Source organism: Nycticebus coucang, chromosome 5 (assembly GCF_027406575.1).
Source record: "Nycticebus coucang isolate mNycCou1 chromosome 5, mNycCou1.pri, whole genome shotgun sequence".
Lineage (NCBI taxonomy): Eukaryota > Metazoa > Chordata > Mammalia > Primates > Lorisidae > Nycticebus > Nycticebus coucang.
The window spans coordinates 98112642-98125324 of NC_069784.1; the positions used below are offsets into that span (position 1 = coordinate 98112642).

General features: G+C 32.3%; 1 protein-coding gene across 1 annotated transcript in view; it reads right to left on the reverse strand.

The window, feature by feature from the left end:
* Positions 1-750: 750 nt before the first annotated feature.
* Positions 751-12683, reverse strand: part of TBC1D32 (TBC1 domain family member 32) — a 270218-nt gene continuing 258285 nt past the window's right edge. Inside the window, exons 32-33 of the mRNA XM_053592345.1 lie at positions 10681-10869; positions 751-1718 (exon numbers count right to left, since the gene is read on the reverse strand). Of these exons, the coding sequence (XP_053448320.1) occupies positions 1599-1718; positions 10681-10869 (309 nt within the window). The 3' untranslated portion in view covers positions 751-1598. The remainder of the gene's footprint in view (positions 1719-10680; positions 10870-12683) is intronic.

Below are 12683 nucleotides of genomic sequence, written 5' to 3' on the forward strand. Positions count from 1 at the left end.
TGCTAGGTCATTGTTCCTAAGACACTTTTTATTTATCAAATGGAAATGAAAGCCTCTATCTCTAACTGAAATTACTTGTTAGAATGTAATTGTTAGAGTCTAGACCTAACCTCAGTTTCCAATGAAAATAACTAATGAATATACTAAAATTAAATTACGCTTCATTCATTTCCATTTGTATTTCCAACTACTGTGTAAGAGATTATCATAAAAAGAAATAAAGATACAAGTTTCTCAGGACCCACAACGATAACTTAAGAACAAAATGGATAGAAATGGAAGCATAAACACATATTACAAGTTTCATGGTTTCAAAAGTAAGCTTGAAAAGCAGACAAATGTTGGTGTTTTGAGTCATTCAAGACTCTCTTATTTAAGTCACATCAGCCGGAGTGAAAGTGCGCAATACATCAAATTAACTTGCCCAAATTACTTTCCTCAAGTTTACAATGACCTTTAGGAACACCATTACTGAGAAGCTGTTGTTGGCATTTACAGCATAAAATATGATTTTGGAAGGTTTATATTGCAATAGCCTAAATATCACAAAATTGAAACCTGGATAGTGCCAGTTGTTTCATCATGCTAAAAGGAAAAATGAGTTTGTGGGTGATCCATTTTTGGTTTTAAGATAAAAAAAGTAGAGTTAGCTTCAGAATGGTTTTAATAGTTGATTTATATTTAGATATGGCTTCTGTAATTTAAAGAAAGTTTATTGAAATAAATTGGTGAGTTAAAAAATTGGTGAGTGAAAAATTAATAGTTTAATATATCTGTATATTATTTTACATATACTAAAGGTGACACTTACAAAAATACAGACCCTACCATATAGTATTATTCTTACTGGTACACATATTTCTATTTAAATAAAATGAAACAGAATGTTAGTGATTTAAAATAATTTACAAAGCCTTTCTCCTTAGTGTTTTTAAGGTCAGTACAAATCAAATCTATTACTAAGGAATGTGCATGACAAGTAAGAGCAGAATGCTTATCAGTATGAAGTAACTGATCTATCTTATAAATGAACCATCTAAAAACTATATTTCAAATGAAAAATTATAAGTTGACATAGGTATCAAAAGCAACAGCTTTTCTATCTCTGACCATAAGAAATATCATTTGTTCCTTCACATGTGAAATAAGCCATTGTTTTGTCTGCCTTCCTTTATAAGTACAGACATGAAGCGTGCAGAAAATAGCTGTCTTTCCCTAGTTTCTATGGACTCTCTACAACTAGTCAAGTAATTATGTACAATAGAGCTTGTTCTTTCCAAATTCATTAGAAAAAATGTTTAGATTTTCACATCTGGTGAAAAAGAAGATGTAGACTAACACTGAAACATGAATTAGAACTATAAGTAAGCTACACCTGATTCTAAAACGTTACAAAACAGCACACTAATAAAAAAGATTTCACAGGTTGAGCTAATACTTGCATATATTATTACATTAAAAAATCTCTCAGTATTGATTTACAATATATATATATATATTCACAAAGCATATGTTGTTACAGATATAGACAGAAAACAATCAAGTCCCCTTGTTTCCTTTAAAAATAAATAAGACAAAATTAAACTGTGTCTCCTGATCTAGGTGCTCTGCACTCTAATGTTCCGCATGTCTCTCAGCAGCACTGGTCGGTAGTTCTGCTCCAGAATTTCCATGTATTCAAAATAATTACTCACTCGAAACCCATGCAGTGCTTCTTCCTGGAAAAAAAAAAAGCTGTAGTTATAAATTAATTTACATATATATATATATATATATACACACACACACACACACACAAACACACACACACATATATAAAGGGGAGTTCTTTCCCTTGGGTAAAGTCACATGATTCCAAGTTAATGAACTTTTAAGAGTTGACATAGCATTTATTTTTCAGCTACAGATGGGAGAAGCAGTTTACATTGCTAGTAAATGTGTAATTGCTTTTTATTAAGTGGATATGTACGTATATGGCAGGAAGGAAGTGTGTCCCCATGAAACGAGGTTGTCTATTTTAAAAACCAAAAATACAGCAGACAAAAAACAATGTCATTTTGATAATGAAATCTTCCTAATTTTAAAATACGGTCTCATTTATGGGATGATTGCTGAAATTTGTCATTAGTAAAGACCTTAAGGCTTATCAAAATACACTATAATATTGGAAGAAATATCTGTTCTATAACTATTGTTTATAAAACCTCCAAGAGTTTGCAATTCATAATGTTGGTACAAAGCACATCTATATTAATTTGAAATTTAATGGTTAGTGCCCAAATGTGGCACTCTGGAATAAACAGTAGGACCATCCATCAAAAATTTTAAAGTATTTTAGGGACTTTTATGATTCTTTCTTTTAGTACTTCCAAGTACCTCCCAGTAACTACATTTAAGGCAAAGAAAAAAAAATCTACAGAAGAAAAGTCATCTTTGATTCAATGCAATTAATTTTTATTATTTTAGTAGTTCTGGAGGTTGTTAAAAATGTTGGACAGAATGGAAGAAAAAGTATCCAATGTACTTAGCCCTAATATGAAACTAATTTATAGCTTTCATACGAAGGCTATAACCCAATCTTAGTACAATTGGAATGTAAATGTCTTAGCACAATAACTAAGAAAATTCCAGGAAGGCTATGTTAACCAGTGTGATGAAAATCTGTCAAACGGTCTATGAAACTAGTGTATGGTGCCCCATGATCACATTAATGTACACAGCTATGATTTAATTAAAAAAAAAAAAAGAATATGGGGAAGGGGGCAAGGGAGGAGAAAGGAGGGGGAGGAAGAGTGGAGGGAGGGTGATTGGTGGGTCCACACCTAGGGTGCATCTTGGAAGGGTGCAGGTGAAGTTTACTAAGTGTAGAGTATAAGGGGTTGAACACAATAATTAAGAAAATGACATGAAGGCTATATTAACCAGTTCAGTGAAAATATTTCAAACTGTATATGGAACCAGCACATTGTACCTCATGATCGCATTATTGTACACAGCTATGATTTAATTAAAAAAAAAGTAAAAAAAAAAAGTTGGACAATTCATGGTTTTTAGAATTTTATAGTTTAAAGGCAAGAGTTACTAATAAAATATCCCTCAATTGTACAAAAGCATAAAAGATAATACATATTATATACCAGATATTGTGTTAGAGGCAACTGGTTTACAGAAAAGAAACATCAATGCGGGGTAGGTAGGAAAACATCACACAACTCTCAGTAAGAATGGATGTTTTCAAATATCTCAGATGTCACTAATCATGCTAGCATTAATTTTCAGCTTCCAAAAAACTTGGAAGAACTTTATTCTTATTTTTTCATGTACAACCAAAAATCTATAAAGTTTGAGGGAAAGGTTAATTGGGACATTCTAGAAAATTAAGAATTACTGATCTACAAAGGCTGATACTAAGCTGAAGAAACTAAATGATGCTGTTATATATTTAGCTTTACACCATTAAGGCCAGAGTTAATGCCTTCCAACGTAAATATTTGAACTTTACTCTTAAAGTAATCAATATATTATTTCGTACATTCTTTTACTCCATTCACTCATTCTCTCATTACATTCATATGAAAGGTTCTTGGTTATATACTCGACACAAAGATGAGTGAGACAAAGGTCTTGTCCTAACATGTTAACAGCTGAGGTATATATCATGTCTCCAGGTTTATGTGCAAGTAACTGAATCAAAGGGAAGATGATCACTTTATAAACAGCAGAAATACTGGATCTTTATAAATTTCCATCCTATCAAAAATATTTCACTTTGTTCTTACTGTTCAAGAATTCACTTTAGGTAGTAATCATGGAACTATTATGAATTTATCTATTCTCTTCATTCAAATTATGTGTGATTTGGCTTTAATCACCTCTTCACGAAAACTATACCTAAGCTGGGGAGAAATTATAGTAATGTGTTATTCCAACTAGAAAATAAAGAGCCAATAATGGAGGAATTGTTTCTGTACATATTCATGATTTTTAAAGGAATGCTTATTGTTCATTAAATGTGAATTACAATAGAAGATGACAGCACTTGAACAGTAACTCTAATAATTCTTTTCTGGGCAAAAATAAGCAAAATCTATTTAACATCTTTTATTGTTCCACCTTAACTTAAACATAAAAACCACCTAGGGACAGCTGTAGTTATAAATTAGTTTAAATATATTTTTCCTTAGAATATATATTTTTAAATCATGTCTTCTATTTTACATATTAATTGCAAGTTAAGGGAAAATGCCATGATAACTATACTGAAAGAGATACCCATAAAAACGGCATATAAAGCTATTAAGGTCTTATTTTGTAAGAGAAAAATTTAAATATATATTTTAGAAGGAATGTTTTTAAGTGATATAGTTCATTATTTAAAATTTGCAGGCAATTTTAGCTCTGAATCAAGTTTTAAGGTATCTAAATTTCACTTTTTATCTTCAAAGTAGAATATTTTTTCATCTTATCCTAAGTGTTCTCTAATGGTCCTTTCAGTGGATAACTGTTACTTGTAATTATGACCATTTAGACTGCCAGCTTATCATTCAAGTTATAACAGACTATTTCTTCAGAATACTGCTTCATTATCATTTATAGACCTAAGTATATTGAATTCTATATAAAAATATGAATGCCTCTGTTTTTTAAGTAGCAGACATATAATTACATATGGCAATAACACTGTCCCATTTTATATCAACAGTACACTATTTGCTCAAGAAAAAAATTATAAATGGTTATTACTGGCGTGGTTTCAGTTTTGGTTAGAAAGTTCATTTTGAGCAGCACTTTTTCATGTGTAATTGGTATTTAACCATGATTTGCCCTATTAATTCTGGGTTTCAAATGAGGAATCATCAAAAAGCATTAAAAATTACTATTTTAAGCCACAATGTATGAATTCAATATTATATGATGTGGTACATATGCAGCTTCCCTCTCTCTTCTGTGTAGAGAAGTTCAGTTTCAAATATGTGTCCATCTATTTCACTACTGGGAGAATTTGATTTGGGGTCACTGACCTTGGGACTGTATTAAAAAATATCAGATTAGTCAAGATGACCTGATATAGTAGAAGATGCACAGGATTTGGATTCAGACAAAAAATGAAAAAGTATTCAGACTCCTATGTTAGTTACTAGATGTATGAATCTGGGAAAGCTTACTAACTGCAAACCTTAATACTTCTTATGTTAAATGTGGACAATAATTGTATAGGGTTGCTCTCTGGATTAAATATTCCAAAATCTAAGCTCTGTTATGACAGATTACAAAGCCTTATATGATCTAGGCCCTTTCTCAACTCTTACCATTCTTATTCCTTCACCTTGTTCTGGCCAGGTGGTCTTCTTGACTTTCTCTAAGTGAACCAAGGCCATTCTTACCTCTGAGTTTTTGCCCTTATCTTTATTCCCATTTAAGGGGACACTTGTCTAGGAAGTCTTTTTCCTTTCCTTCATTCAGGTCTCTGTTTACCCCCACAAGGTGGGCCTTCAGTAGCCTCATTGTCTAAATGTTACCTCTGTTTCCCTCACTCTGTCTGATTTATTTATAGTAAGATCTAATTATATATAAATATTATATATTTATTTATATATATTATATATATAAATTATATACTTATATATATTATATATATAAATTATATACTTATATATATTATATATATAAATATTATATACTTATTTACTTATTATTTGCTTTCCAGTAGAATTTAGGATCAGTGTGGGCAGGGATATGCTGATTTGTGATTACAACACATGTGGGACACAATAAATAGTAAATAATCAATAAATAATTGAATAAATCAATGAATAATGGTCAACACCTATAAAGCCATTTGCAGCACTTTTCATACACTATAAAACATGCAAGGTATTAGTGGTGATCGTAAGTGACAATGAGAGCATATTTTTATTAACTGATGGCGAGCTACATTTTCTTGATCACACTGCAGACATAAGATGTTCAGCATGAACTGCCCATCAGGGATTACTGACGCCAATCTCTGCTCCTCAATTTATTACCAGGAATAAAAGAAAATAATTCTTCTAAAATATTAAGATATTATTATCCTTTCTTGTAAATTCTATAAAATGTGTCTATTGTGGAAAGAAAAACATCTCTTTTATCAGTGGATATTTTCAAAAGTACTGCAGATAATAATTTCCAGCAGAAATGTTTTTAGGGCTTGCACTTGGAATGTGAACTGAAGATAAGGCCGTTAGAAATTCGGAAGGAGGGTGATTGGTGGGATTACACCTGCGGTGCATCTTACAAGGGTACATGTGAAACTTAGTAAATGTGGAATGTAAATGTCTTAACACAATAACTAAGAAAATGCCAGGAAGGCTATGTTAACCAGTGCGATGAAAATGTGTCAAACGGTCTATAAAACCAGTGTATGGTGCCCCATGATCTCATTAATGTACACAGTTATGATTTAATACTAAAAAAATAAATAAATAAAGTAAAAAAGGACTAGCCCTTGGACCAGCTTCTGAGAGATAACTCTTGAGCCCTTAGAATAGCCTGCTTGATAAGAGTGTCATTTACCTGGGGCCTTGGGCCACACCAGATAGTTTATGCCAACAAAGTGACCTGGGCATAAACTTGGGCCTGTGGTATCAGTCTAGCTCTGATGGGCTGACATCTCAGTAGCTAAGGCAAGTTACATGTGTACTCCATGTCCTATGTCATTAAAAAAAACCAACCCAAAATCTGGACCAAAGTTTGGCTGAACTTCCTAATTGGCAATACTTTGTATATGTTGTCACACGTCATTGCTGGGAGAATTAAGTGCTGTCTAAGAAACTCTACTGGGAGAAGATAACTAGAATCTTGCATCTAGTCTCTCCAGGACTCTGCCCTTTGTACTTTTTCTTTTTTCTGGGATCCATCAATCTGTATCCTTGTGCTTTAATAAACTATAACCATAAGTGTAAAAAAAAAAGAAATCCTTGATAAACAGCATAAGGCACAAAAAAAAAACATCAAGTGTGTTAACCTGGGAAGCCATAGTTTTATGATTTCAGGACCAAGTTAGTTAATTTTCTGATACATTCTTTCCCAAATATTTGATTATTACTGTCTTTGTAAGGTGATTTTTAAAAATATAATATGTCTGCATGAAATAAATTATGGAGAAAAAAGTATGATAAGTCACTTTAAGTGGGTTAAACTGGGACATAGTTGATTTTTATTAATAATCACCAGGAGGCATATAAAATAAAAATTTACTATAAAAGGTGTAGAATTTTATAACATATACCTAACAAAGTGGGAGCAAAAGTAACCCAAAGTCTAGCTATAGACTCAGAAAATCCTGTTTCCATTTCTAAATGCTCTATATATCATCTTAACAAAGAAGCAGGAAAAAAAAGGGGGGTGAGACAGGGATGTAGAAAGTCAGCAATTGCTAAGTTTTGGGGGAGGAACTTGCTACATGCCAGATAATGGTATAGAAGTATTTTGCAGATATCATCACAGTTAACTGCTTAACAATACTACATGAAGAGAAACCCGAAGCATAAAGAAGTTAATCAACGAGCCGAGTGAGCAACACAGCTAGAATTTGAATCCAGGTAGAATCCAGGGATGTCAGGACAAGGCAGAGAACATCTGCAAAACACAGTGGGGTTTGTACTGAACACCTCTTATTTACATCCTCAGATGCTAAATTATAGTGATGCCGGGTATGCATCTGTCTTTTAAAGGCCTTCTATTTAATGAATTTTGTCAGGATCTCCATTTCTTACCCTGTCAACATCTCCTGGTAACAGCAGCTGTAACTACACCAATAAAAAAATTCCTCTTGACAACTGGGTTGAAATTAATCTTATTTTTCTTAATTATAAATTGATTTTGCCATAATATGCAGGATTTAGATGAGGCATTTTAATTATTTTGAGCCTTCACTGCCTCATTTGCACAGGAAGGCAATCTCTTCCTAATCTGGCATTTCTGTGACGTTCGTCCCCATGTTGAGCTCACAGACTAAAACTAAGATCACTGGCAGTCAATGTATTTGTTAGAGAGAAATGCAATACAGCCGGTTCAAATGCTGGGACTTCTTCACATGAACTAACATTAAACTACACTCTGACTAAACCTGTTTGTGTGTTTGTTATGGATGAGTCAAAGAGAGAGAGAAACTCTAAATAAAAGTTTTCAGGTTGCTAAGATATATCAGAATATATACCTTGTTGGATGTTTTTGTCCCTAGAATTATGATGCCTACAGATTTTTTGAACCATCATCTGTCATAGATAAAAATGTCCAGGACCCCAGATCCAAGGACTGAATTCTTCAGCACCTTTAGAAAACTGTCTTCCAGCTCAGTACTAATCCATTAATCACTTCATTGTGGAAATAATGCAGTTAACTGCTCTAGTATCTACTCACATTCTTGTGTCTGCAAGGATATTATGAAAAAAAAAAAAAATCAGACAACACCTTGCTAACATCAAGTTATACCCATGGCATTCATCAAATCTAATCTTTCAGTGGTTTAATCAGAAGAAGAAAAATAAACAAGGGTTTTTTTCTCCCAGAAAACCTGGGCTGCCTATTAGTGTCCATACCACCTTTGGGCATACAAATCAACTGATCTTTTTAACATATTGATTTAGAATAATCATGATGAACTCTTCAGTGGGCTAACAGAAATGTATGAAATGAGTCTAGACTCCGAATTACCTTATTTAAAATCTTGAGTCTAAACCACAGTGAATATAAATGGACTGATATTTTCTTTATACTGATTACCTCATATAGATTTTTACTCCTAAAACAATGCTTTTATCATGTGACTTTCTGTCAGTACATAAAAATTAAATCAGAAAAGGAACTGCATATTTTCAATCTTTTGGAAATACCTTTTTACAGTTTCTTGGGATAACTGACAATAACTAAAAGCATAACACAGTTCTGGTTTTTGATATTTTCAAAACTTATTCAATTTAGACTTGATTATTTGAACTCTTTTATAACAACTGTTTATTCTATTATTTTTATATAATGATTCAATTTCTTTCTTTAAAAATAGTTTTATTACTATTCCTCAAAAATAAAGCCCACATAAATACATACAATAAAAATTTCCTTGTTTTACTTTTTCTTCATTTTTCTTGGAAGTAATTATCACTAAATATAAACAGCCATGGAATAACATGATGATATAATCTATATAGGAATATTATGACTATGATATGTAGTTAAATAGACATTTATTGAGTTTTCTCCCTTTGTAGAAGTCCTAAGATTTTGAATAAGAAAGTATAAAACTTAATTTCTAATGCTTAATATCTACAGCTACAGTTAAGTGAGGAATTTTTGAATCATGTATCTATTTTTGACTTAGAGGATATTCCTAGGGTAGAGTAGGGAGAATAAAATTAATACATTAATCAATATTTCATTATTAGTTATTATAAGTGAAAAATGGTATATGTATATTTTTATACTTTGCAAACAGATTACTACAGGGCCTAAGGGAGTAAAGGATATGTAACTGCATATTTTAATATACCACACCAGGATATATCTCACAGGAAAAATGCCCATCAGAAGAGATCAATGGAATCTGAAATCTACATCAAAAATAAGACTAAGTAAAGTCATGCTACCAGTCAAAAAATATTACTCAGGTGAATACAAACAATAGGATTAAAAAGTAAGGTTGGTTCTAGGACACATGTTAAAATTAATCCTTGCCCATGTTCTTAGTCTGGATTTACACCAAGTCAATTCAAATTTTAGCAGTTTAACGAGGATTTAGGTAATAATTTCCTCTCCCACCCCACTCCATTTAAACTCTTTTACTTTTAAATTGATAGCTGATGGTATTTATTTAAATAAAACATCATTAAATAGAAAATAACTCTGGCAAGTATTTAAATTTTAAGAGTAACGTTAATTTAAATAGACCAACTGTTGACCTTGAGAAACCCAGCAAATGATAAATGTTGGTTTCAGTGTATACATGTGTATGTGTGCTATAGGATGGCAAGGGTAGTGGGTATAGGAAACATACTTTAGATGCAAAGAAATATTTTTAACTCTAAATAAATAGTTGGATTTCCAAGGAGAATTACACAATGAAATGTTTTCATATAGCACATACTTCCTGAAGTCCAAAGCTTAAGCAGTCACAGTAATATGATTGAAAAAGAAAGCAATTATATTTTGTTTTAAAATATTAATGCACATTCTAATTGTTTAAAAGGAATGCTATGATATAATCTTTCATGAAAACCTTTTACACAAATGGAAGTTTAGAAATAGGAAAATATAAAAAAATTGTATAAAAGTCACATTAAATATTTCTAAAAAATATAAACCTTTGTACTAACATAATAAACTAAAGTTTATTGACCAAATAAAACACAGAAATATTAAAAAAAATTATTTTTGGCATAGCGTAGTGGTTAAGATCAGAGTTTTAGAACCAGATGGCTTAATTTCATATCCCAGGCTCCTTTCTGGCTGTATGGTTTTTGGTTAACTTACTTAACTCTGTGCCTCAGTTTCCTTCCCTCTAAAATGAAGATGATAATAGTACCTGCCTCTCAGGATTATTTGTAGGATTGGCTGAGTGTCTGGAAAGTATATGACATTAAGCAGCCAAAGTTAGCTATTCACTCTTAATCAACATTTCCCCCTATATATAAACATACTTACTTTCAGGAAAACTTGCAGATCTTGAGTCTGTGTATGCTGCAGAATGTCTTGTTGGAGATGTTTGAATATAGCTATACAGATATACACTTGGTAATCAGGACCAAGGAAAACACAAGTAGCAATATAATGGCAGATTTCTATCCAATCTAAATAATTCCAAAAACACTGGGTTATCCATTGCAGGCAAATCTTAAAAAAAAAAAAAGTATTTCATTAAAAAGCTTATGAAACCACATTTGACTTTTAAAAAGCATTAACGAGTAACTCACACAAAACCAATGAAAAGCTTAACATTTAATCAAAATAGAAAGACATTCTTCCTACAATCCTAACAAGGATGCTTCTCCTATTTGCTTAGTGTGTGAAAAAACTTTCATGGCCTCAGAATTCAGGACTTATGTATAACTGACAGTGTTCACACAGTTCGTATACCTACTGCTGAATGTTGTTTTCATTCACACTGCCCTCCTCTTACCCGTAACACCAATCTGCTTTCTACAGAGAACAAATGCTAAGAGACTATTTTAATTCAGAGATGAGAGTTTTTTTCTATCCTACCTACAATCGCAGATGTATAATTATGCAGATGACAGATTGCTAAATGTTACATTAATGCAAATGGACTCGTACTGAATCAGAAAACAATTTAAACCAAACAGAATTATATAACATAAAAAGTGGGAGCTAATGCAGAGAATAGTTAAAAAATGAGATTTTTATAAAAAAGTTTTTTTTTTTTGCTCTTTATTAAATAATTATTTTTTGAATAACATTTGTTCAGCTTATACAATGTAATACATTTCCATTGTGGAAAACACAGAAAAATTAAAGGAAAAAAACATAATGATGACAAAGAGATTATTAACATTGCTGACATTCTGAAACACTAAAGTGATGAGTGAAAGTGAGTGCCCCCACACAAGGTATGTCAAAGCCTTAATGCCGAGGACCTCAGAACGTGACCTTGTTTGGAAAATAGGAAGTCAAGGTAAAGGAGGTCATCAGGTTGAGCCCTAACGCAATATGACTAGTGTCTTTACAAAAAGGGAAAATATGAACACAAACGCCCATCGGGAAGACAATGCAGACACATGGAGAACACCAGGTGAGGACAGAGGACTGGAGTGTTGCATCTGTCAGCCAAGAATCGCCTAAGACCATGGAGAAGCCAGAGAGAAGCAGGAAAAAACAGGGAAGTTCTTCCCCTCGCAACTTCAGACTGAATGTAGCCTTGCTAACATTTTGATTTTAGACTTTTGGCCTCCAGAACTGTTTTTTATTATATTTTTACATTTTAACAAAAACTGTTATTTATTATATTTTTATATTTTAATAAAATTTAACAAATAATATTAAATTGAATATAAATTTCACATGTATGTATAGTCACAATTTATCGGAGTAAGTAAAACTTTGCATCATTTGAAATATTCCATTATAGAAATAAAACTCTGGATAAAGCAGTAAAATACTTTTGCAAAAAAAAAAATTGTTTTTTAATTAATTATTGAGTTATATTTGGAGGCCCCCAAAGTGAAAACAGGATCCCTGTGAAGCAAGGAAGCACCAAGGCTTTCACTCCGAGAGTTTTTGCTACACCCTGGAAACCCTGAGCAGTGATTTAATTTACAAGCGGTTTTTGATTATATGCATGAATGTACAGTGGTGATGTTGGGTTTTTAGTGTACAATGCACCAAATAGGTAGGTTTTCTTTTCTCCCCCTCTACCTACCATCCCACCTTCTGAGGAGCATGAGCCAAATGCTTATGCGGGTTGAAATTGTCCTTTATTTACCAAGATTTATAATGCGAGGAAGATAGGGAGAAAGGTCATTCTCAAAGCCTTACTTTGAAACGGTTTCACAGCGTTTTTATACCCTTCCCCAAAGTTACTGTCTTTAGCCATACATCATCCAGCCCTCTAAACTCCAGTTGAATGACTCAGTGTTTATTACTTTCCCAAGGCAGGTATCTGGTGTTTTTTCTTTAGCTTAGGGTCATGA